A 25,999-nucleotide genomic window follows, 5' to 3' on the forward strand; every position below is an offset into this window, starting at 1 on the left:
CAGCACAGTGATTCTGTGTGTTTCTGGTTTGCGTAAAAGGGAAATATAAAGGATTTATTGGGAGGAGGGGTTGAGTTTCTACCTGTGCTTTATTGACCTAGAAAATCGTCAGTGATTGTAGAATTTCTTATGGTAGTCCAGAAAATGAGTTAAGTCCCCTTAGAAAAGGCTGCTATGGATGTAGACGCAGTGAATTTTGAGCAAGTTTATAATGAACCAGCATGTATTTCTTTCCTGCAAGAACTGTATGGAGCTATTCTAATCATATGTTGTTTGTAAATTACTAGAATTTAATTCTCCAAAAACTGCCAAAGTGTAGCTACTTCATATCAAATAATTCTGTTTCTTACTTCCAGTGTTTGGCTCCCATTTCATGAAATGTAATACTCTAGCTTAGTGCATGGTTTCTAAAGCATATGTTGTTCTCAGTGTTACTGCTTCTTCACTGTGATGGAACGTAAGCTTATATAAAACTTGGTGTATTGCTTTTACAGCCGAACCAGCAAGGCTTTCAGCAATAAGCAAACTGTAAAACAATGTGGCTGCTCAGAGGTTTATCTGGACTGCTTACAAACATTTTTGCCAGCTCTCAGTTGTCCATTACAAAAGGAAGTTCTGAGAAGTGGTGTCCGCACTTTCCTTCACCGCATGATTATTTGCCTAGAGGAAGAAGTTCTTCCGTTCATTCCTTCTGCCTCTGAACACATGCTTAAAGATTGTGAAGCAAAAGATCTTCAAGAATTCATTCCTCTTATAAACCAAATAACAGCTAAGTTTAAGGTATGATATTGCATAAGCTTTTCAGGGTCAAAGTATTGCTGATATCGCCTCTTTTCTGGTTCCAGAAAAATAGCGACGTGTCAGAACCTTATCTCACAATTCATAAATAAGTATATTTCTAAGGTAGTACTGGGAAGCATAGTCTTCAACCACAGTCGTACATTGCTGGAGTCGCAGTGATTAAATGAGTAGGTTTTGTTGATTAGTCTCAGAATTTTATGTTGCATCTAAATTTTTGGGTTTAATATTTTAAAATAAAATACTACTTGCAGCACAAAATTATTTTTTTATTGACACAATTAACTTCATGCCCCCTACCACAGTGTTAAGGTCACATTACAAACTATGCAAGATCTGAAGTGAATTTTCTCATTTCTTATAATGGCATTTCCAGGACATAGAGATACAGAAATGTCAGATGCGCATATAGGGAGGAATATTGATTTACAAGATCTCGATGCAGTGCTATTGCATAAAAATATACACTGAGGCTTAATGCATTTTTGTTCAAAATAGGTCGACAAATACGCTGGTTTTGAATTGGTGGCATGGGATACGTATTAAGTGGGAGTAGCACCATCAACTGATTATCTAGCAAAGGTTCTTAAGTGTAGCCTTTGAGAGCTTCCTGGTTTCAAACAGTTCAACTATGAAGTCAATGAAATATATGAAGTTACTAAACTGTTACTTGAGGTTCATTCCCTGGAGCTGCCACAAGAATATTGCGCTGTTGTGAATGGGATGGGAAATTCATTGCTGTATGAGAAGGTTAAGCAGCCCTTTAAATAGGCTTAAATAACTCTTTCGGCAGAATGCAAAATTAAAATTACTGAAAGTGAAGTGCGTTTTGTGAGCCACGGAACAGAGCCATAATATACCTGCGTGAATCTAGCATGCGGACCTCTGTTTGGAATATCCCATCTGCAGAGCAGAGAGAAGGAATTTTGAAAAATCAAGTATTTCGGAGATTAGGGAGGAAGACTTATTACTCTAGTCCTTCTTGCAAGTTATGCTAAAAGCAATGCAAGAGAACAGAGAATTAAAAATAGTCTGTGTAAGGTAAAGACAGTAAAAAAAAAAAGTCACAGGAGCAAGATGACAAATACCATGTTCAGGTGCATGTTTAACTTTGTATGATACTGTACCATTCTTATTACAATATGTTAAAATAAAGATCCTAGCTTCAATAGTCTCACCTTGAATACTTTCAAGGCTTTATCTTTAATCTTCTCTTTACTGTACTTGCTTAAGCATTAAGAAATGAACATGTGAGTTACCTCTTCATGGAACTCTAGGGTGTGGCTGAATAGCATGCACCTTCAGTTTTTCAATTCATGAGTGTTCAACTAATTTAGTGTCCTTACATATATTTCTCGCTGCAAGTAGGACATAAATGACAAGTTTATTTTGTAATGCCAGCAGTATTTCAGCTCAGGAAAACTTTTTTTTGTTAGGCAGTCTTTAAAGACAAGTGCTACAAAAGGTGGCCTGCTGTCAGTTTCAACATCTTAGAGATGCATTTTCTGTAACTACAGTGACTTTACAATAGCCCTTCTGGATATTTCAGGGGATTTGAAATCGTGTCTGTCTGAAGAGAAGGATGAGAAATGCTGAAAAAGCTTCTGTTCGTACCTAGAATGAGACTAGATGGGGCTAGATATGTACAAAAGACTTGAAATAGGTGGCGTGTAAGTCAAGATGCAGTGATGTTCATGGTGACCCTGACATGATTCACTTTGTTATAAGTAGTTGGTACATGAGAATACTAACTTTAAAGGTGAATCAAAGCTGAGAATTGTAATAAGCCTTAAGTTTTCATTTCGAAATGTTCAATTTCTGTAACTGTTTGAGTTGATACCCTCTTCCAATCTCCACAGACACAGGTTTCGCCTTTTCTGCAACAGATGTTTATGCCACTACTTCGTGCTATTTTTGAGGTGTTGCTTCTTCCAGCAGAAGAAAATGACCAGTCTGCTGCTTTAGAAAAACAAATGTTACGGAGGAGTTACTTTGCTTTTCTGCAGACAGTAACTGGCAGTGGAATGAGTGAAGTCATAGCTAATCAAGGTAACTAGTTCAGTTTCTCAAAGGATAGTACTATGGTTATTCTCATCTAAGTTTTGTCTGCTGAAATCATTAGCCTAGTTCGTGTCAAGTATTATTAACTTTGTTAAGGTAGAATGGACTAATGTAAATACAGTATTCAACTTACCCGTTGCTTACTTGTTGCGCAAGAATTTGGGTTTGTGAAATCTAGCTATAATAGGCATATTCTTCCTATTGATCTTTTCAGCTTATATGTGATCACTGTGTTTATAAGGAGAAGAATGATGTATAATACATCCTCATGTATCGTTGTATTTGGTGAATCGGAGATCATACAATATATAACAATGAATAGCAATGTTCAAACTGTTGGGCAAGACCACTCACAGCTGCCAGTACTCATTTTCTGAAGGACACATCAGTAACTTCTGTAATTTTTTATTACTATCACCTGGTCTTGTTATCTGTGGTAGAAGGCATCATATGACTTACATATGTAGTTACCAGGTTTTCCTCACCCTTAGTGGCCAAATGCAAATTAGTGCTTTTCATAGCAGGAATTTTAAATCGAACGTCCAGTTGCTTGATTCTTTAAGTAATTCTCTTGGTTTGTATTCCATCAAAAGGGCTAGAGAATTGAGAAACTTTAAAGTGATTCACCTGATGGGTGGAGCTCAGATGTCCTTCCCCCCATCCTAAAATGATGGTGATACCTGTGGGAAAGGAAAGGGTGGCATTAAGTAGTGAGAGCTTTCTCAAAAGAGGCACTTCGGTAGTTGTGATGGGCCAAGAAATTTTTAAAGGAGTCAAACAGAAGTATAGACACAGCGCAGAGATTTGAAGCGTGATAAAAATAGCTTTCCATATATTGGAAGATAAGCGAACTACTTCAGTGCTGCTGAGTTTTAACTCTACCAGGTTTGGGTAGAGAGGAGAAAACTTGTATTTGTAAGCAGGTCAAAGTACTCCCCTCATCTTTGCATGTATTAAAGGCCAGAAGAGCAACTAAAATCTCCAAACTTTAAAAAACAAAACAAAACAAAAAAAAACCCAAAAAACCAACCAAACAAAAAAACCCAACACAAACCAATTATAACCTAAATAAGAGTTGTCTTGCATCGTAGGGGAAAGTTCCCAAAAATATTTGAGATTTGTGCAAAAAAGAGCTATTTTGAAGTTGAAGCATATCTTCCAGGTCAGTATTTATATAAAATAGTGTAAGACTACAGAAACATTTTAGGCTGCAAGTTGAAATGACAAGCTCATTTTAATGTGTTTAAGGTGCAGAGAATGTGGAGCGTGTGTTGTTCACTGTCATTCAAGGAGCAGTGGATTACCCAGATCCTATTGCACAGAAGACTTGTTTTATTATTCTTTCTAAGTTGGTGGAGCTTTGGGGTAAGATGGTCTTTCCATAACTCCTTTGCAGCTGCTACTAGCCATGAAGCAATAATAGAACATGGAATGTTGTTTTTTCTTTTCAGGAGGTAAAGATGGACCAGTAGGTTTTGCAGACTTTGTCTACAAGCACATTGTTCCTGCATGTTTCTTAGCACCTTTGAAGCAAACTTTTGACTTAGCAGATGCCCAGACAGTATTGGTATGTATTATGGACATTTTTTTTGCTTTCATTCTTGTGGGGCAGATTCAAGATAAGAAACCTACAATGGCCATGTGGTATCAAAGATCGTCGTCTCACAAATAAAATCCCTTATGTTTTTAATTGAGGTACCTGGATGATTAATTATTGAATATTGTGGTACTGTATTCTGTAGTTCACCTATGCTCAAAATCAAGTTAGAGAATTGCAGATCTGAGTATTTAACACTGACCTATATTACTTATTAGCTAATGTTCAGTGAAAGTGAACACACACCAGGTGGCTGTTCTTTAGTTCATTTTGGGTTCAGCTGTGACAGAAATTTTTCTGGTTAGAGTGGAACAAAAATTGGAAGGTTGAGGCTGTCATCGTTGTGTGAGAAATGAGGGAATAATGTCATGAACTAGCCCTTGTTTTGGGCCTCGTTAATAATTGTAAATACTTAACCGATAGACTAATCGAAAAGTCTAATGTTATGTATTGCATTGCAGGCTTTATCAGAATGTGCAGTGACATTAAAAACAATTCATCTCAAAAGGGTAAGCTTCATAATACTTTGCAGGGAATAACTCTTGCAGGTTTCTTTCTAGTGCTTTTATCAGCACTAGAACTTTTATTTTCTAAAAATTAGGTATTACTTGGGCAAATTACTCCTCTACTGTTATATAAAGTAATAGGATGACTATAATGCTGTGTAGGGATACAGGATCCAGTAGTTCTACCTCTTGATAAATTACTGCAAAATATTGACTCTTCATTAAGGAGAAAAATCTGCTTGCTTTATTGTTGCTGTGTTTAATCAATTGCATTCTTTCACTTTTCAGTGTAGTACTTAAATTGACATAGAAGAGCAATTAGAGATGTACTGTAGAGTACTTTTGTGAAAACCAAAGGTATCCTTTGATGAGTAGGAGACTAGATTGAAAAACATTTATGGAAAAAAATGAATTTTGCATTGTCTAACAACTAAAAAACTAGAGCATATTTCCATTTTTAATGGAAAATGAAACAGTTTCTATGTTCGTGTTACTGTTTCCTGCTATACCCTTTAACTTGCTGGCTAACTCTTCTGTCAAATGCAAGTAAAAGTCACAACTACACAAAAATTGTAAGAAGTTATAAACTGGTAGAGAAGCAATTGTGTTTTAATTGAGGAGAGCTTCTGAGTTTGTTCCTTCTTCCCCAAAAGCAGAGAGGAACCTGTAGGAAATCAAGCTTTAGTAAATGAAATAACTTCCTATTACAAATACTGCTGCTTTTACTGATGCAAATATGGGAAAATGATCTGAAATCTTTTCCCCTCATCTGAACTGTATGCCATGTTCTAGTTCTAGGGTAACTTATATGTGAATTAATAAAGTTGATTCACTTTCCCTGGTAGATGTATCGGGTCATGTTTGTATGCTGCCAGTGTATGTAACCTCTCTTGTGGTGAGAGGTATCTGATAAATGCAGATAAAGAAAACAAAACCTAATGTGTTAACCAAAACAGACCTGTCTGCTAGTCAATGTTACAAGAAGAGAAACACTATGTTCAGGGGTACTTGGCTACTGGTAAAGCAGTTGGCAGATACTAATTGCCGAATATTTTTTTTCTTTCATATGTTAGTGAAATTAGGGCTACCTTTTACATTTGACATGTCACAAGCTGACTGGCTGTATTGTAATTCTTATTTCAGCACAATTTTCAGTGCATTCTGCTGCTGTGTAACAAAAGATACCAGGTTGCAGTAGAATCCTTAATGCCAAGGTTGATAAATCTTTTTTATTTGCTAACAGCTGAAAATAACATGAGCATTTGGTATTTGATACGTGTAACTTGTCTGTAAAATACTCATGTAGACCACCTGTTTTCAAACTCTTCCGTACCATACAGTATAGGGCTATGACTTCCCATTTCTATGAAAAGATACTTGAATAAATTATGTACTGCTTCTCTTTAGGGTCCTGAGTGCATTCAGTATCTTCAGCAAGAGTATTTGCCTTCTTTGCAAGTAGCTCCTGAGATAATTCAGGTAGGAATTCCTAAAAGTACATTTGGAAAACTCTTAGTCATAAATGTTAAATAGGAACAAAATGAATACTGACAAAGTTAACCTCCTACCATCCCTCAGTAAAACTTATTCTGATATTGCATATCAGAATAGGATTAATTTAGCATAAGGAGTAAAGTTAGTGCAAGAGTACCTTGCAAAAAAGAATCCAATGTGTGTGACTGTCTAAGCAATCTTCCTACTTTAATTCAAATTTTAACTTGAGGAAAAAGGATCAGAATACTTAATGTAATAACTCAAAAGTAAAACGAAGAATGTTGAACGTATAGAAAATGTGATGATAAAGGCTGTATTCAACACTACAGAAATTTAAGCCACAGCACTGGTTCTACTGTCAAAAATGATGTACAACATTAAGTGTGAGGGTTTTGTGTGCTTAATTTGGAGTAGTGTAAGAGGGTTCTCAAAAGTGAAACTTTACACCTGACCATTGTCTCAACATTAAGCATTGCTAGCCATGTGGTAAACACTGCCATGAAGAAATTGTTAGATGAACACTGACAACTTAATTTTCATTGCAACTAATTTGGATACTATAGTAATCGGGTTTGCTGCATTAGGAGACAATTATACTCGTTATAAGACTTAAACTGTAGAACTTTTAAGTGGTGTTAAATATATGTAAGGATCAAGTATTACCTCTTGCTGGTGCCCCAATGTTTTCTGATCTAAGATTATAACTTTTTCAAGTGACAGACATGTCCTGCTAGAGTCACTTAGTATGTACATAATGCTACTGAAGTGTTAAATGTTCATCTGAAGTATTCATTTCAAAGCCACCAAAAGTTACTGGAAAAGTTAAAGGTTTAGAATCTCCTTGATTGCAGTCCTTGCAGATAGTCCTGTTTCTGTCTATTCAGCTAAAAGTGCATGTGATTATCCTGTATTTGAAAATACAGGTTTTTTCACCACAGAATGCACTTGGCCTGTCATAGCCTGTTACAATTTTTTATCCATAACATGCTTTTCTTTGGTTGCACATTAGGGAAAATACAAACTAATATCAATGGCTTTACATACAAGGTATTCTATATGCTCCTAACATATCTCAGGTTGTCTTGTTGCTTCATTTAGTTATTTAGTATTTCTTTATTCTCTCTTACAGGAATTCTGTCAAGCACTTCAGCAGCCTGATGCTAAAGTTTTTAAAAATTACTTAAAGGTAAAGATTTTTTTTCTTTAAATAGCTTTTAATTCCATTTGAACTTTGTCACACAACTCAGCTGTGGTAGTGACCTGAAGTAAAATTGTTATTTGGAAAGAAGGAGCAAACAACAACAACAACAAACCTACATCTGTAGAATTGTCACTTATCCTCGGCACCTTGCCATCTCCTCAGTAGCTTGATATTCTTGTGGCTTATGTTTAGTAGTTGAAATAGCAAAAAAGTGATGCTATAATTGTAGACAGTGTGTCAGAATACCTCATTTTTGAGGGTGTGAGTGTAATCAAATAGCACAAGTCGCATCCTTGAACCTAGTGTGTTAACCAGTGTGTTAAACAAGGAAAGGAGCTCTGTCAAACTAATTATCTTACACCTCAGCCATTCCATGTCTTATTTCTTTTGTCTTAAAATGTTTTCTTTTTTTAATAAATTTTAACAGGTATTCTTCCAGAGAGCGAAGCCCTAAGGAAAGTACTGGAATCTCATGTACCTGTTTCCATAATCCAGAACTCTGGTTGTTAATTTATAAAAACGCTAACCCTTGTGCCATTCAAACTGGTTTTGTTTTTAAGAAACGTTGCTTTGTGCTCACATCAGTACGTATTTTAGCCTTTCGCAAAAAAGAAATGCAATTCCCCTACCTGTGTCTCAAACATGAAGGTATGTGACAACATGAAAAATTATCTGTATACCTACACAAACTTTTATTATGTATAGGATGATTTAAGCTTATGCTGTTACACGTACAGCAATGAAATGACACTTATTTTTGAAATTAAATGTAAAAATCCCTTCAGACCATAGCAATGGTTATTAAAATGTGTACATTTTTGATACGGAGTAAAATGTTTTCATAAGACAAAATTCATTTGTTCATGTATGGTGACATGAAAATAAAACAATCAAAGTCATTCTTGTAGATAGTCATTTCATTGAAGTTGTCTTAATTATAAAATATATATATATACCTCCTATAAAACAGATGGGTTTAATAAATGATTTCATTTAAAAGTAGCATCCGGTTCTATCTTTTTTATAAAAAAAATAAAATTTTATGCGGTGAAATGTTAAGTCTCCTTGAATCATTTTGGTTGAATCTTTAGAAGCTACAGCTTTCTTTAACCTTCTGGCTGTTACGTTTGAGTAGAACCTGGCAATTTTTCTGATGCTTGGATATTAAATTGTATTGCAGTCCTGCACGTGGAAGATGCTGGCAGAAAGGAAGAATTGCCTTCACTGCAGTGTTTCAGTAGGGTCAATGGTCTATACAGAGATTTTAGTAGAGCGTGGCTACTTTTGTCCCAAAATGTATTGCTTGGTCAGTTTGTTTCTTTGCCTTTAATTCTATGACATTACAGTTTTTGTAGCTATTTCATAGGGGCAGGGGGAAGCTAGGTGTCTTCCCATTCATGGGATTTAATACTTTCCTCAAGAACTGATGTTGATAGTAAAAAGCTGACTTACCTCTAGCATAATCAGATGAGCGTTTTTCTAGACTGTGTGGTGCAGGTTCTTCATCCAATTTAAACGGAAAATAAATGAGGTGGATCAGGAACAGCAGCCAGGAGTGGAGTATGGTGATGTTTTGAGGATCCTCACTGCCGTTCCCTCCCTTTGCACTGAGGGAAGAAAGTGGAGGGTGCTTACCTTTACTACTCTGCGATGGGACAGTATCACTTCTATAAGATTTTTGTTCCCGATTTTTCTACACTTAATCAAAAGTTTCTTGTTACTTGATTTGTTTTATCACAGATTAAGTGCTTGTGCTTTTTAGACTTCCTAGTCTCACAATCCCGTTTCCCTCCCTTTGCTGCCATACCAAGGCTAGAGGTCCCCTGGGTCCAGTATCCCATTTTGTTTTCTCCTGCAGCGCTAGAAGCCTTCCATCTTTGACTTGGTGCTTTGCATGTGCTGCTGTGTTCCTGCACCTCCCAGCTGAAGGGGCTGCACCCCTGGCCACTGGAGCTGTCACCAAGCGTTTGCTGTCAGCCTTCTCTCTGTTGGGCTTGGTCTCCTTCCCCTGCAGTTATGGCAGCGGAAGGAAGAGCTTTCACTAGGCAGATTATGAAGGAAACAATAATGTAGGGCTCTTCTGTCTTTAGCAAAGTTTTTTGGTTTTAAATTACAGTGTCATTGTAATGGAGTCACTCTTAGTTTTCATACATGATTTAGACTTCTGCCTTCTGAAGTAAGGGTAGTACTTCTGCTTTTAGTACTGTGTAAAAGCAGGAAGAACGCCTGCACTTATTCTGTTAGTACAATTGACTGTCATTTGTCAAACAGAGCATGGCTTAGCTATTATCAAGGTTACACCCTCGTGAGAAAAGTCTTTCAACTGCCCACTGCCAAAAGAGGCTGCTCTCCTTCTTCATCCCCGCCATCCCCCTGTAGCTTCCCCTCTGCCAAACCTGGTGTTCACCTAAGCCCAGAATGAGCTATTTGGGAAGCTGCGGTGGCAGAAACACTTCCCTCTCAAAGCATGTCACCTGCTAGGGTGGTGTCAAGTGAGAACGGATATAAAGCAGAGAGTGCGGAGCGTGGGAGGGAGCCATCGGCCTGGCTGCATTTTAAACTTGGACCCCGACCTTCCATCCGTGATTGAGAGAGTATCCTGTAGGATGAATGGTTAGGTAGTCTAGATCTTCAGAGAAACTAATTTGGTTCAGCCTGAGGAATTCAAAAAGGATTGTTTACTTTCCTGTGCTTTGACCCTGTTGAATCAGAATAGTGTACTGTCAGGGATTATGCAAGGTGTGAGCTAAACAGCATCTGTGGGTTGGTTTCTATATCTTTCAATAATCTAAACGTGCAAACACTGATTCTGGCTACTAGCAGGTTATTTTTTCTGCAATTTCCTTCAGTGGTGCAGAGACCGCAGGTCTGCAGCTGTTATAGCGCAGTTGGGTATGCAGTGCCTAGTAACTATCTTTGCAAAGAATCAAGGTTTAGAAAGGCAATTGATGAGTTTTTGTATCTTTATTTTGAAGAGATGGATTCCTGCTTTGTGCCTTTTTTTTTTTTAATCTTTTCTAAGAAGTGCATGTTACTTGTTATCTCCAAAGAGAAATCTGGTGATGCAACATGTATTCAGAGTGTGAGCTAGATTCTTCAGGCAGTGTTTAGATGCTTTGAACATATTACAAAAACTATTTCTTGTGGGGTAGAAGAGGAAGAAAAAGATGAGAGAGATAAGAACACTCCACTGAGAGATTAGGTTAACATTCATGTGCTTTCCTTCTTCAGACAATGGATGATCTTCCGATTTAAAGGCTGCACCAAACAACCACCTGCAGCTTTCCTGTATGACTTACCATTGCTGTGTACTGCATTGTTCAAAATGCCCGTTGAGACTGCAGGCGCATAAAACATGTTAGTAACTCCTCCTTTTGTGCGCACCAGGATTTCCGCCTGTAAAGTGTGTTTAAGTAGAAAACACAGCTGCAAGTCTTTAATTAAAGATACAAGGCACCCTTTGCAGAAAGACAGTATCTTTTATTTACAAGCTAGTGTATTTACTAAAGACAGATAAGCTTTCAGGCCTGCAAGTGCTCTTCCTGGTGTGAAGTAGAGGCAACAAATTCCATGCAAGCTGAGGTCAGGGACAATTTTTCTCAGGGAATGGCTTATCAATGCAGGTAAGACATTTTAGCAGCTAGTTGCTGTCCAGAGAGGCAATCTGCCCTTTTCCCCTCTCTTGTCAGCATTAGCACTTGTCTGATTCCATAAGACAATTCTTGGCGGAAAGCTGATCTTGCAAAATAACTGGGTTTAAGTTTTTCAAAAACTTCAAAGCTATTAAAAAATAAATTCAAAGCTACTCACCCTTTGGGGGCGACACAGTTTTCCAGCTGGAGCTCTCTCGCTGTGTAGTGAGACAAGTGCTACTGCAGATTCGAGGAACGTAGCCGTAATGTGTGGGTAGGGGTGAAGGGAGCAAGCCCCATTCAGCAGCAGTTGGCCACTGGGGCCATTTAGTTGTAGCATCACTGTAGCCATGCAGTTACTGAACTCCAATTGTGCCATTTCAGTGAGTTAAGCCAACAGGAAACCAAATGTTCTGTTTCTCTGTTCTTCCTTCATGTGTTAGTTGTTCGCTATATACATCCCAGGCATTTCAGAAAAGCGGGAGATACTAGGCTCCAGAACAAAATTTTTTTTTTTTTAATCTAATAATGTTTTTCTACTATCAACACTAGCCATTATTCCATTGAACTCTCCTAGATGGCTTCATAACTATGGGACAAGAGGAAGAGTATAATTTGTGGACTACTTTTGGACTAAGGTTTGCTTAGGAGTGTTAATCTGTACATGTTGTAAACAGCTTCGGAATGAATTCTCTGGTGGCAAGCTGGAAACAAGGCAAAGCTAACTAAGAGCTGTCTTCCATCACAGAATTGCTTCCCTTCCCTCTCTGCAAAACTACAGAGAAGAGAAAATGGCTTAAGTAACTTGGAAAAATGAAAGGCAGTTCCAGCTGAAGTGAAGTTGGCTGCTGAATAGGTTTGCTTATTCCTGTTCAGCTGTGATGCCTCATAAATATTTAAATCAAATACAGAAAGCAGTTTGACTATAAGAGTAAATGACTCATGAGCTTCAGTTTTCTTTAGAAAATTCATTAATGATATAGGAAAAACAACGTTTAACTTGCTTAGGAGTTTCTAGAGTTACTGTTCTCACCTGACTTACTAGTAAAGTTAGCGGTTGTCCTTTTGGTAAGGTTGGTAAAACATAATTTCTCACTCAAAATTTTTAGAAGTTAAATAATTCAGTCAGACGTTTTTTCTTGGCAAATATCTGCTGTGTTTGATCTCCACTCTCCCCTGTTCTTATCATCTTGTTAGGTTGCCCAGAGGGTCCCAAGAAGATGATACTGTATTTTGCCTGTTTTAATGCTCTTAGCTCTGGTTGACTATGCTCAGTTTGACTTTTTTCCCCCAGCACCTTCTTCTTTTTTGAGTTCTGGCATTCGCAGCTACATGTGTGAGAACACTGTATGCAACATGCCAGCTTTAGCTGCAATTCCTACAGCCGTATTGTTAGGATGAAGAGATGTAATAGTATATAGCTACAGACTGCTGAATTTGTGGACGTGAATGAGAATCCAAATACAGGAGAGGTGAGGAATACCAAAAGTTTTACTAATACATTGAAAAGAAGTGGAAGAAAGCAAAGTAAAAATTTCTAGAGTGAAACTGTAATGGCACTTTCCTTTTTGGTGTCTGTTTTTCCTATTCTTATATTCAACGTACCATTTTCCTGTGATTCAAACTGTGAAACATTTAAAGGCTAGAGAAGATCCTCCTTGCATAAGGATCACTGATTATGTTACAAATATACCCTAAAAAAATGGACAATTTGAATCATGTGAACTGTATCAATCATCTTCGTTGATTCAAGACTGGGGGCAGGGTGACATTGGAGCTGAGATAGTCTAGGTCTTAAGCCAACAAAGTCCTCGGGAACCTGGTCTGAAGTCAGCGCTGACCCTGCTTTGAGCAGGTGGTTGGACCAGAGACCTCCCAAAGTCCTGTCCAGCCTGAATGAGACTGATTTAAAAAGGCCAGTTCCAAAAAGCATCAAGATACTGAGCCAACAGCTTGGTTTTATTCAGAAGTGGAAGCAAATACACGTTCAAGATAAAAATAAAAATTCACTGGTGTTTTCCTGATTTTGAGAGAGCTTTTGCTAAAATCCGTATGAACGATCTAATTAATTATTTCTGAAGAAGACGAAGCCGACTCACGGGTATCCACCTGACAAAAAAAAAAATGGCTTGCAAAACTGGGTACAGAGGATAGGGTAGCAGAAATAAACCATGGAACTTCTGAGGAGCGCTGCAGTGTTTTGAAAGACGCAAGGACAGAACATGAATGTGGTGGGGAACTGTTCCCTGTATAATGCAGAAGCATTACGAAATAAAGCTCAGATGCCAACAAACAGGGAATATAAATTAAGCATTTGTATTAACAGCATAAAATGTATCAAAGTCAATTTATCACTTTCACTAAGCAGAATTTTGGAACAAGCGTGGTGCCCTGGAACAAGTGAAACAGCGGAAGTTTGGACTTGTGATAAAGCTTAAGAAAGGTAAGATAATAACAATAAACAAAGCCTGGAAGGAGAAGGTTGCTATCTTTTATGTGCCAGTTCCTCAAGAGAACAGGCTTGTAAGACTTGGGAAGATGGTAATTCCAAACAGGAAATGCAGAGGATCAAAAAGAGGATGGTCTTGGGGAAAAAAAAAATTCTTTTGACTATTTTCCCACTATAATTATGTTTAAATTTCATTATGCATAAATTATAAAGTTACCAATATTTTTCTTTACACAAGCTATATAGACCATTATTGGAACAGCAACATTACTGGACAGACAAGAAAAGAGCAAGGGATAAATTAGCAAGGAACTCTGCTTTAAGACATTTAAGTAAAAAATAATCAAAGAGCACGAATATATGAAAAATACCAAGACTTCGTGAGGGTTAAAAAGGGTGAAAGTGAGAGAAATTACACGGGGCGGGGAAACATTTCCCCTGGACGCCCCTTGAAAGAGCGGCCGGTGAGGGGCGGCTCACAGCGGCCAGCGGAGCTCGGGCAGCCCGGCCTCAGGCGGGGCGCCACGACAGGGAACCGCCGCCGAAGCGGTTACGCAGCAAAAAATCGCCACGGAAATCCTCACCGGCACCGCTCTCAGCTCGTTTTGAACATCACACCAGCTAAAATACCCGGAGTCACCGTTTTTAAGGAACACCGTACTTCCACTTTTCTACGTTTCCCAGATGTTTCCCTGTTTCGCGGTCCCCTCGCCTCAGGGGCGGCCGCCGCCGCTCCTCACCCCCCCCCCCCCCACCCCCACCCCATACCGGGCGGCGGCGCCCGCCCCTGTCTGCCAGCCGACCCCCGCACCTCAGCTCCCCGCCGGCCACCTCCAGGCGGGAAAGGGCCCGGGCCGGCGGCCGAGGCGGTGCTTCTGCCGCCCCGCCTCCCCAGCGCCGCTGCAGGAAGCCGGAAGCGGCCGGGGCGCTGGGCAGGCAGGGCGAGAGGCGGCTCGGTGCGTGGGGCCGGGGTCGGTGGGCAGGGCAGGGTGAACGGAGGCCGCGTCGAGCCGAGCTGAGGTGGGCGGTGGCGGCGCATAGGGGCGAGGGAAAGCGGCTCCCTACGCGCCGCCGCCACCGGGACGAGGTGGTTTCGGTTTCCCGGGGCGGTGGCGGGGCCTTCCCGGCAGCTGCCGACTCCCGAGGAGGGTCGCGGGCGGCGGCGGCGGCGGAGCCCCCCGGAGGCAGCAGCGGGCCCGGCTGCGCAGGCCGCCCCGCGGAGCGGCCCCCGCCCGGGGCGGGGGGGGCGGGGGGCGAGGCGGTGGCCGGCCTGCGGCCTCGGCGGCGTGCCTGGGGCTCGTCCCCTGCCCCGATGTCGATGGCTTTTATCGCTGTGAATGTCGGCAGGTCGTGGTTGATGCGACCCGTCTAAATTACTTTTATAAAGGGGGAAAAAAAAAAAAGCCAAGCGAAGCATGTGCTTGCCAGTGGTTTGCATGAAGCTTTCCTCAGGTAGCGGCATCGCCTTCGTGGTTGTAGAAGTTGTTAAACTTTTACTTCAGGAAGGATGTCGTGTTGTGGAGATGAGCTCCGGTGCCGTGCCCTCCATACCCCACGTTTCTGAGTGTGAAGCCGGCTGGGTGGCTCAGGCGAGCCTGTGGCCCTCCATAGCTTTCCAGGAGCTGCCGTCCCTGACAGAGGCCGTGTCCTCTTCCCCCATTACGGGCTGGAAACGCCAGGAGCAGTGGTGATGAGCAGCAGGCTTGCCGTTTGTTTTGCAGGCCTTTGGGAGCGTGTGCGGCTTCATATGGGTTCAAGCAGCACCTTGTGTGGCCCAGGGCAGGGTATTTTGATAATTAAGATACTAGCTGTTGGGCTGGAAACTCCCGGAAGGAGGTTAGGTGAAGAAAGCAGGGGTAGGAAGCAGGAACTTCAGGGAGAGAAACTTCTTTTTCTAGGCGTTATGAGAGGGCATCCAGGGAAGTATAAAACCTTCATATTTACCAGACTGTATAATGCTAGCATAACATTTATTCAGAACCTCAGCACCTTGCCTGTCGGCTTTGGTGGCATATAGGATCTTGCGTGTAGACAGAAAGAGCCTTCACTTCGCTTCATCTTCTGTCCCTACTTGCCTGGTGAACTTGTACATTGCAGCTGTTAACAGGGGAAGTACCTGCTTTGTGTGCCTGTCCCACATGCCTGAGGTAACAGCAAACTTCTTCGTATTAATTAGAAGCAGTTAGTACTCCTGCTTCAAAGCATTGGGAGTTTGAAAAAAATCACATTAGCAATGCAGTCTTTTTCTATTACAGTTCCCCCTGCTGACAAATAAAGAAGCAGAAAAATAGTCAAAATATAAAAAAAAAAACCAAAACAAAACCAAAACCAAAAAGTAGCCCCCAAACCCTTAAAATGCTAATGGCATCATGGGGGACAATAAATCAAACTGCTGGTAGGAGAAATATCTTTAGATATATGTGAAGAACTTCTGACTCATCTAGTGTCAGACTTAGTGACGATAAGCGGGATGTGAAGAAATACAAAGTTCAACATTAAATCTAGTGACAGGACCAATCATACAGTTAGAGGTATATTTTTTTTGAATATGAAACTCTTAGTGAATTGATTTTGGAAGATAATGGAAGATACGCAAAGAAAACTCAACATGCTGAGTGTTCAGCAAAAATCAGTTCTGAATCAGTCTAAGACAGGAAAGGTATTAAATCAAAGGAGGTCTAACATGTTATATAAGTTATAGAATCAAATTATTATAATTTGAAGATTAACATTGAAGCTGAATGAGACTTCATGCCTTAAAAGTGAAGACTCTACTAAGAGAGGGTAGACTTTGTTATTATTACAAAAATACTATTTTGACAAAAAAAGTGTAATAGTGCAACACTGACTTTGGTTTGGCGCTGGATGTGTACCCTGGGATTAATACTGGCATAACTCTATCTGTAGTTTTACGAGTGAAAAAAAAAAAAAACAGACCTTGAGAACCCATTAGTGACTTGCTGGTTTGTTTTTTTTTTTTTTTTTAAATCTGTTGAGTGATATTCAAGCTCATCTGTCACAGACTTGTCCTTTTGTTTTGTTTTCACCCATTGACCTTCATGCAAATTTAATTAGAAAGTAAGAAGGTAAAGGAAGAGAGCTGATCTGATACATAAGTTACCTCATCTTTAGCACTTCGGGCAACATAATAAATCAGTCTCTAATAGGCTGCTAAAATTTTTAGTATTTGAATAGACATTGGTGAGTAAACTGTTTACTCGATCCTTTTGCGCACTTTCTGTCTGCTTAGAAAGGAGTTATTATGTTTCTGCGTCTTGGTTCGAGTGTAATGAATGTTGCTTTGAAATAAATGACAAAATACACGTTTACTGGTAATGTGCCAGCTGCCTTGTTACAAGCAGGGTTTTAATTGTGAGGAATTTTTTAATTCAGAGATTTTACAAATGGTTTACGGAGTGGGCTATGCATTATTTCCTTGGAGACCTCTTCCTTACCTTCTGTGTCTGCATCAGAGACATCATCTCTTTGGCATCTACAGTAATGGCCAGCTGGAAGAAGTTATCTTATTCTACTATTGCAAATTGTCTTGTCAGAGTTAACTGAGAATTTTAAGGGTTTGGGGTGTGGTGTTGAACTTTTTGTTTAACATTTGAGACGAAACCTTTCTTCCCTTCTCTAGGCATTAAGAACTTTATCTAGATTTTTAAAATTATGTTGCTGCATGACTCTGAATTTAGTTTAGAGTAACATCAGGTCTTTGCACTGTGTCATTGCGTTCTGCGTGCTATATGTCATAGCCTGGATGTTTTGGGACAGCTTTGCAAGAAACTCTACATCTTACATGAGCAAGTAGCTAAACGAAAGCATGAAATCCGCAGTCACTACACATAGAGAAAGGTGTTCAAAGTCATGAGAAAATTTCTGTCGCTTCGCAGCATGGCATGGGTACGATCAGGGTCAGTGCAAAGGCGGGTGCTTCAGCTGGCTGCTGGAGCGGGACGGGCAAATGGTGCTGCAGTGGCTGGCGCGCAGCTTCCTCCGCTCTCCCACGGTGCATGCTGAGAGGCTTCTGGTGGTGTCATCTTGTGCAGCAGGGAGCTCTCAGAAAGCGCCAACCACCTTCTCGTAACAGACATGCACAGGAAATTCTGTCATACCTCTTCTTCCAGTAGTTATAGGAAAGGCTTTTTTGTTTCCTTTGAGTATCAGTTAGCTGTTTCTTGTCAATTAGCACAGGCAGATGCAGGGACCCCTGCGAGGCTGTGAGGAAAGGTGGCTGCTGCTGTAGGACCTTCTCCTGGTCCAGGTGCTGTTTTGCTCTTAAGATTCTTCATATGCAGGAAGCTACGTCTTTGATCTTAGAGCCTTTCGCTAGATTTAATGACAAAATCAGTGCTTTAATTAAACCAAAAAGGTAAGGATATTCACCTGCAGCTCCTGCTGTTTTGGCAGTTCTAATGGTTTTTTTTAACCCTTTTAATTTAGTCAAAGTTGTTGTTGTTTTTTCTTTTTTCCTATTTCTTTTGAATCTGTGAAGACCTGAGTATCTGACAGTTTACATTTCAGGAAGGATCAGAAGCCAGGCTGTCTCTCTAGAAATGATGTGGCATACCAAATGTGAAATTTTAGAAATGAGAGAAATGTCCCTTAATTTCTTCAAGTAGTAATCGGTGGTTCTAGCAAGTAGCTGAAAATACTTGTGTTAACTGTGACTTTTATCTAGCTCATGTAAAAATAGCTTTTTGTAAGTAGTTAGTCCAGTTCCTTTACAGTTGTACTGAAGTGCAACTTCCACAGCCAAAGTGATCTAAAAGATCTGTATACATATCTGTCATCATCTCTAATGTCTGTTCTTTGGCATAAATACCGAATAATGGAATTCGATTACAGGTCTTGCTTATTTTCAGAAGACCTTGCGCAGGTGTTTTTTTACTCTTTCCTATAGTTTTTGGTACTGTATCATTTAAACATCTGTGTACAACAGAAAAGGGATTATAAAGCTTTCACTTTTCCAGTTGATTTTTCAAACAAAGTTTGGGGAGTAAAGACCTCAGATGCAGAGAGGTGTTGTGTCTATGGCGTTAGTTCTGATTGTTGAGCTTGGGTTTGTTTCTTTGTTCCACCTCTTATTCCTCTACTTGGTTGTTCTTAATTATTTTTGTATGTCTTTGGAGTTGTGGTTGGGGTTTGTTTTCCCTTCTAAATAAAATAAGTCCCTTTCATGTATTTACTAAATTATAATTCAATATATTTAACCTATTGTTTTTAAGGTGAAAAAGAAAACTGTTTAATCAACGAGCCAAGATGCAGAGCACTTCCAATTACCTCTGGCTGTTGTCTGACATTCTAGGACAGGGAGCTACTGCAAATGTTTTCCGGGGACGACATAAGGTTTGTGAGGAATTACTAATCTGAGTAACATGTAAAACCGAAACTTTTTCATATGTGAGTAGCGTCATGAAATCAACGGAAAACTGTTCAAGATTTAGGCCTAAAGCGAATGTATCTTTGTAACTATTCATACTTAGTTTTTAGTTTTTAATATTTATCCATTGAATTAGAGTTCTATACAGTTATTTCTGAGGATTTGTTTTTAATATTGTATTATTTGTCCTTGTAAAATATTAACTGTTATTAATTCTTCATTCCTCCATTCTTCAAATACTCTTTGCTTAAGAATTTAAATAGGAATAAAAGTCGTATTGGTTCTTATTACATGATATGTCACTTTTGTCTTTGTTAAATTCTCTTTTCGTAGTTTTTTCCTGTTCTTTTAAAACCCATTTTTTGTGATTTTTATGATTTTGTACCGTAATATTCTTAACATATTATCGTATTGGATGAAGTTGCTGTTAGTCTTTGTCCATAAGTCAATGCTTCATACGTGTCTAGGACACCATCTTCTTGGTGACATGCCTTGAGTAATCGGTACAAAATAGGACATCTTTGAGCACTTTTGCCATCTAAATGGTATACTGATATGTATGTTGTAACCTGAGCAAGGGGCTAAAATGGCCTTACTTGTGCGGGTCATTCTATTCCTGTGAATTTCACAGTATGCCTCACAAAATGAAGATAAGCCTAGTTACAGCCATAGTAATGACAGTCTGTGTGAAATCAGTATGAAGTTATATATAAGCTACAGTGTTTTCTAGGTTCCACATTTAGCTGTGAAGCAACACTAAGCAATAATCGAGCAGTTAATGTGCTTTTCTGGGTGAGTGAATTTCAGCACAGAGTGATTCCCCTGTAAAGCTTATGGTTTCATGGTTGCACCTCTCATCACCCTCACTAGTCTGAGCGCATGACCTGCAGCTCGTTGTCAATGGGAGAAAACTTTTACCTGGGCACCAGTAGTGCACGTAAGTGTGATGTACAGCACACTTAGTCTAAGCACAGGAAGACTTTGTCCTTAGAAAGAATCTGTCATACACATGACTGCTAATGTAAGCTTATTCCTAGAGTGGGCACAGGGAGGTACTTTCCCCTAAGAGGGGCAGGAGTTGCACTCTCAGCTGGTGCTGTGGGTGCCTGAGCATGTTGGGGCTTAGTCCCACTTGAGAATTTAAGTCTCTGATTAAGCTCACGACCGGGCTCCTGTCACTTATTATGTGGGTTTGAATTGCTTCAGGATTTTGCATGAGTGGTATGTAGTGCTCAACACTGCCTTCTTTGAAAAAACAAAATACTGCTTTATCAGTATAAACAGGACAATAAAGAAAAAGAGAGCAAGGTTCAGCTTCTGAAAGTTGTCTCTTAAGCAAGCCAAGATTCTCAACTGTAGTATGTGCATGTCTCTTATTGATTTGTGCAAGTGGCTTACCTCTTGCGGAAAAATTGTTTTTCAGCTAAGTTTATGGGTCATTCTTAAATGTGTAGCCTTTCTTACACTAACTGTTCTTTTTTTAAAAGCGCTTAGATTTTGTGGGCTAACGTTGACTTTCCATTCTGCTAGTCTGTTTGCTTCTAGTCTATATTAAACTAAACCAATATATACATAATTTTTTTTAGTAGAATCTTAATTTCCACCTAAACACAAAATACTATTTTGAAATATTTCTAGTCTTGGGTATGCTTGTATGCACAACAGAAGATTTCAAAATGCTTGGATAATGGGTATGTGTACATTTACAGTCTTATGCTTCTGTTTGATTAGTAATTTGTTTTGAACAGAAAACTGGGGATTTATATGCTGTCAAAGTATTTAACAGTATAAGTTTCCTTCGTCCTGTGGATGTTCAGATGCGAGAGTTTGAAGTATTGAAGAAACTAAATCATAAGAACATTGTCAAATTGTTTGCCATCGAAGAAGAGGTAATGAATTGTTGTAGTTGTGATCTGAGATGCATGGTAGTAACCACAGTAACTGTCTTTTTGCTTTACCCTTACTATAGAGGACAAAGTTACATTTTTAAAGAATGGTAACATATATGATGATATAAATACTCTGACCCAACCATGACTGTTTTTTGTTTTTCTTTCTTTTTTGTTGTTGTTGTTGAAAGAATATGCTTGCTTTCAGTGTTTAGGCATAGGTTATGATTCTTCAAAGCCATCTCGAGAAGCCACTGTCCTAAGCTTTATCTTGAATTAGGATTTTTAAGCTATCTACATGTATGAATATTTAATACCTACTGATAGTTGGAGGTGTTTCAGTAATCCTGACAGTTTTATGCTTTTGCTTTGCAACCAACTAAAATAATGACATAGGACATGTAGAACTGTATGTTAGTATGAATTGCCGTAGTTGTGCTGAAACTGAGACTCGTCAGCTCAAATGAGCCAGATGCTGAGATTAGTAAAGAGGAAAGATGGACCTCTGCTCTTCCGTGCTGTAGCTTCTCATTTGTCCGCTTATCAGTACTGCTGTCCACCCTCTAACTGCCTAGGACTTGAGGCTTTCTTAATTTTCCTCCCCCGTCCAAGTTAGAATATATGAAACAATATAAAAATTCACCTGCACTTCTTTTGAAGAAGATCACCAGAATGGGATTTATGATCTAGCTACAGATTTTATTTTTCTTTCTTTTGAAAGTAGGATCCTGTGGTTATATGTAATTTCTGACAGTGTTTTCACAATAGTCACAGACTTATCTCTTTACATTTTTTTTTTACAGACAACGACTAGACACAAAGTACTAGTTATGGAATTTTGTCCATGTGGGAGTTTATATACAGTTTTAGAGGAGCCGTCTAATGCCTTTGGTTTGCCAGAGTCTGAGTTCTTAATTGTTTTGAGAGATGTGGGTATGTAGACTTTGCTCTTTAGTCTAATTTGTTGACTGAAAGGAACTCATACTTGTTTTGTTTATCTAGAAAGAGCAAGAGATGAGGAATTTGAATAATTGAACAAATTAATGTGGTCATATGGAGTCACATCTTTTATTTATGTCTATATTGGTATAGATAGCTGCATTAAGAAGCCATTTCTATTTAAAGCATTGCTATAATTCTTTTTTGTTTGTTTCAAGATTATTTGTTACATGTTGGACTGATTCCTAGTGATAATTAATCTCAGAAGATTAAATTAGAAAAATAATAAGGTTTACCTGTGTTTGCCTGTTATAAAATTTTCTTCCATTACTTTATGGGAAAGATGTTTCTGAGAGCAAGAAATACTGTAATTTAGCTGTTCGAAAGAAAAAAAGGTGAAAATGCTTACAAAATTCTCTGGTCCTGGTCTTTTTGTTAATTGAGTGTCCCTTCTCGTTCCCATTTCCCAATGAGAAAGTAAACATATGTCTTCCTAGCCTCAGTGACAATTCAGTGCTTGTGCAGTCTGTGTCAAGATGTATACATAAATTCTGTATTATTTTCTTTTTTATTGAAGTGGCTGGGATGAATCATCTCCGGGAGAATGGAATAGTGCACCGTGACATCAAACCAGGCAATATAATGCGTGTTATAGGTGAAGATGGTCAGTCTGTTTACAAACTTACAGACTTTGGTGCTGCGAGAGAACTTGAAGACGATGAACAATTTGTTTCTCTCTATGGCACAGAAGAGTATTTAGTAAGCCCATACGATTTCACTTTCTGTCGAAGAAATGTTTAAAGCCCGGGGCCCTTTGTGATGAGAGTTGAATAGGTGAAGGTCAGACTGTTGGGAATTAGTATTAAACCTTGGTATTATAATTGTTTTTATAACTTTCCACCTTTTTCACCTTGGGTCGTGCCAGTTCTTCTGCTGATCTGAGCACAGTAGCCTTTAAATAATTTCCAGGTCCAACTTCCACTGTTGGCTTGTGTGAAAGGAAGAACAACAGTATTTTAGTTATGAATGTCTTTGCCTTTATCTCTGTAGGTATTTTTCAGTTTGTATTTGAGCTACTTGGATGATGTTAGGTGTAGTTGAGATCCACTTGACATCTTAGTTAACCAAAGAGAGGCAGGCGGAGAAGCATCAATACAGTCATCTTAGGCATAATTTTCTTCCTGCCATGTTTTCCCACATGCAGTATTGTAACTGATACTCTCATCTGCTATGGATCTTTTTCCAATTTGGTTTCTGTTGTTTCAGGATCACCTGGAGGAATACTTTCTCCTCTTCTTTAGTGATGTTCTATTCTAGTAGTCAGTCTTTAGCTAAATTTTAAAATATTTTTTGCAAACCTTTAATAAAAGTGGCTATCATACCTAGGAACACTTTTGTGATATTCTATCACAATAACTTAAGCAAATTCTGTGATACCAGGTAACTTTGCTTTTTGATTAAGGAGCTGAAAGTCTAGAATGACAAATGATCTTGCTGTGAAATGATAGATTGAGCTTTTTTTCTTTCTGTTGTTCATAAAGCAATTCTAACTTCTTTGTTTTCTATTTTTTTTCTCTTTAGCATCCTGATATGTATGAGCGAGCAGTTTTGAGGAAAGAGCATCAGAAAAAGTATGGAGCAACAGTTGATCTGTGGAGCATAGGGGTGACCTTTTACCATGCTGCAACAGGGAGTTTGCCTTTTCGACCTTTTGAAGGACCTCGTAGAAACAAGGAAGTGATGTAGGTAATTTAGAAGGAGGATTTTATCTGTTCGTAAATTGAGTCAGTCCATGGAATGCTTTTTATCAAAAAATCCTACACACATATAGTAAACATTAAAATAGTGAAAATATTTAAGGAAAAATGTTCTTTAACTTTGTTGTGGTTTAACTCCAGTAGGCAGCTGAGCACCACACAGCTACTCTCTCACTCTCCCGCAGCGGGATGGGGAAGAGAATTGGAAGGGTAAAAGCGCGAAAACTCATGGGTTGAGATAAACACAGTTTAATAAGTTAAAAACAAACAAACAACCACCCCACCCCCACCCCTGAACCCAAAGGAAGACAAACCCAACAAAACCAAGTGATGTAAAAAAAGCCCAATTGCTCACTGTCAGCCAACTGATGCCCAGTCAGTCCCTGAACAACTGCTGCCCTGGCAAGTTTCCCCCCCCCAGCTTTTATTGCTGAGCATGATGTCGCATGGTATGGAATATCCCTTGGGGTCAGCTCTCCTGGCTGTGTCTCCTTCCAGCTTCTTGCTTGCCCCCAGCCTACTCGCTGGTGGGGCGGTGTAAGAAGTAGAAAAGGCCTTGATGCTGTGTAAGCACTGCGCAGCCATGGCTAAAACATCCCTGTGTTATCAACGCTGTTTTGGTCACAAATCCAAAACACAGCACTGTATGAGCTGCTATGAAGAAAATTAACTCTATCCCAGCCAAAACCAGTACAAACATTCTGCTTCCACAAGGATTTTACTGTGTGGCACCTTAAGACCTGAATTAAGCATCAGAGTTCCCCCAAAATACTGGTGTTTTTCCATGTCTTTCCTTCACCATGGCACTAGGCTGGTCTGTTGCAGCGTGGTATATATAACTTGGCTATTCAGGCAAATTTGTGGTATTCTGAAATGGGTTTTCAGTGCTGCAAAGTTTTGTTCTTTAAATGATTGTCTTCCCAGGCAGTCTTGAAATGCATGCACTACCCGTGAGACTGATGTTTTTTTGAGTAGCATAGTTGTGGACTGTGGCTGAAGATAACAGGGTTATCTCCTGAATGGGAAACAGAAGTTGTGTCTATGACATGCTGGTTGGAATTGATTCGTGTTTCATCACAGTCTAGTTCTATTTAGTTGTTGTTTTGTGCGTTGCATTTAAAAAATAAAGGAAGGTGGTATTTGGGAACTCTTAACAGGCCAATAACATCTCTGTTCTGGTACTCCTTGCAAAGCTGACTCCAATTTTCTTAGTTTAAGGAACCGCCCGTCCTGTGATTATCCCACAGACATTCTTGTTTTATCTTCTTCAGAGAGAAGCAAGGAACATATGTTTTGTATGTACCTTGTCCTCCAAAAAGAGGAAGCACAACTGAAATTTTCTGTTGCAAAAAGCCTGTTGCTTCTGATTCGTTTCATGAGAAATTTGAGAAATATTAGCCTGTTCAGTACAAAGTTAGTGCCAAATTGTATCCAAATGCTAGATGTTTCCAAGTTAAAGTAATTTCTCAAAGCCCACATTCTGTTCCTTCTTTATCCCCAAGTGACTTTGTCGTGGCTAAACGTCATCTCTTGCCATGGAACATGCTAGAAGTTAGTTATGTAAATGCTTAAATTGAACTGCCTTGGAAATCTGATTTTGATTAATTAATACTTGTGAAAAAGCTTCACCGTCCTTCAGTGATGCCTGAAATCTCTCCTAAATTTTTCCCAAACCTGAGGTAGACAAAGTTGCTTCTCCAACATAGCCCGAAGTGTTTCCTTTTCATTGTTTACTATTTTAGCACCATAAGTGTAAGTGAAGCTTCCTAATTATTGCACCACCTACAAATTTAGGCCAACCTGGTGTTTAGATTTATATTATTGATACCCCTTTGAGGATTAATTACTAGACCTATGTATGTATAAGAGGTAGTGGTTGAAGTCTAATATTTTTGTAATGTATCACAGGTATAAAATAATCACTGGAAAGCCTTCTGGTGCTATTTCTGGAATACAGAAAGCAGAAAATGGACCAATTGAGTGGAGTTGGGAGATGCCTGTTTCTTGTAGTCTTTCAAAGTAAGTTTGAACTCCTCAAAAAATGTTTCAGTGCTACTTGATTGGGCTTTTCCAGTTATTCTTTCAGGATTGGGTCTTTGGAACAGAGATCTGACTGTTGCAGTTGTTTTCTTTGAACTCTTCAGTAGATTGGTACAGTCTACTATTAGGTTATCAAATGCTTTTTCTTCCCATCTGTCCAAATAATTTTATGACTGCTATTTACAAATGAGCACCTGAGAATCTGAAGTGGTATAAGTAGAAGAAAGATTATTACTATATTTCCGCCACC

General features: G+C 39.2%; 2 protein-coding genes and 1 long non-coding RNA gene across 9 annotated transcripts in view; 2 read left to right on the plus strand and 1 right to left on the minus strand.

Moving 5' to 3' along the window:
- XPOT (exportin for tRNA) overlaps nucleotides 1–8,556 on the plus strand; it is a 29,584-nt gene extending 21,028 nt beyond the window's left edge. For all 3 annotated transcript variants that reach the window (XM_087767651.1, XM_087767650.1, XM_087767649.1), the window contains exons 18-25: nucleotides 495–780; nucleotides 2,658–2,847; nucleotides 4,108–4,224; nucleotides 4,311–4,426; nucleotides 4,918–4,965; nucleotides 6,370–6,441; nucleotides 7,586–7,642; nucleotides 8,085–8,556. In XM_087767651.1, the coding sequence (XP_087623777.1) occupies nucleotides 495–780; nucleotides 2,658–2,847; nucleotides 4,108–4,224; nucleotides 4,311–4,426; nucleotides 4,918–4,965; nucleotides 6,370–6,441; nucleotides 7,586–7,642; nucleotides 8,085–8,111 (913 nt within the window). In that variant the 3' untranslated portion in view covers nucleotides 8,112–8,556. The remainder of the gene's footprint in view (nucleotides 1–494; nucleotides 781–2,657; nucleotides 2,848–4,107; nucleotides 4,225–4,310; nucleotides 4,427–4,917; nucleotides 4,966–6,369; nucleotides 6,442–7,585; nucleotides 7,643–8,084) is intronic.
- On the minus strand, nucleotides 2,866–14,684 carry LOC148054551 (uncharacterized). 2 transcript variants are annotated; one of them, XR_015706947.1, is made up of 5 exons: nucleotides 14,550–14,684; nucleotides 11,468–13,398; nucleotides 10,957–11,053; nucleotides 9,110–9,264; nucleotides 2,866–3,539 (listed from the first exon to the last, which is right to left on the minus strand). It is a non-coding gene; the product is annotated as an uncharacterized LOC148054551 (long non-coding RNA). The 2 variants fall into 2 exon arrangements; XR_015706946.1 differs by lacking the exon at nucleotides 14,550–14,684 and having other exon boundaries at nucleotides 11,468–14,459.
- Nucleotides 14,638–25,999, plus strand: part of TBK1 (TANK binding kinase 1) — a 30,438-nt gene continuing 19,076 nt past the window's right edge. For 2 of the 4 annotated variants that reach the window (XR_015706945.1, XM_087767652.1), the window contains exons 1-7: nucleotides 14,638–14,694; nucleotides 18,970–19,090; nucleotides 20,873–21,013; nucleotides 21,817–21,946; nucleotides 22,530–22,711; nucleotides 23,534–23,694; nucleotides 25,618–25,728. Coding sequence is in view for 3 of the 4 variants with exons in the window: in XM_087767652.1 (XP_087623778.1) it covers nucleotides 19,004–19,090; nucleotides 20,873–21,013; nucleotides 21,817–21,946; nucleotides 22,530–22,711; nucleotides 23,534–23,694; nucleotides 25,618–25,728 (812 nt within the window). In the remaining variant the exon portion in view is untranslated. Of the gene's footprint in view, nucleotides 14,695–14,716; nucleotides 14,759–18,969; nucleotides 19,091–20,872; nucleotides 21,014–21,816; nucleotides 21,947–22,529; nucleotides 22,712–23,533; nucleotides 23,695–25,617; nucleotides 25,729–25,999 lie in introns of those variants that run through there. The other 2 variants (XM_087767654.1, XM_087767655.1) reach the window with 2 other exon arrangements.

Source organism: Nipponia nippon, unplaced genomic scaffold (assembly GCF_047370975.1).
Source record: "Nipponia nippon isolate SJK-2023a ecotype South Korea unplaced genomic scaffold, ASM4737097v1 scaffold_3, whole genome shotgun sequence".
In the NCBI taxonomy this organism is placed as follows: domain Eukaryota; kingdom Metazoa; phylum Chordata; class Aves; order Pelecaniformes; family Threskiornithidae; genus Nipponia; species Nipponia nippon.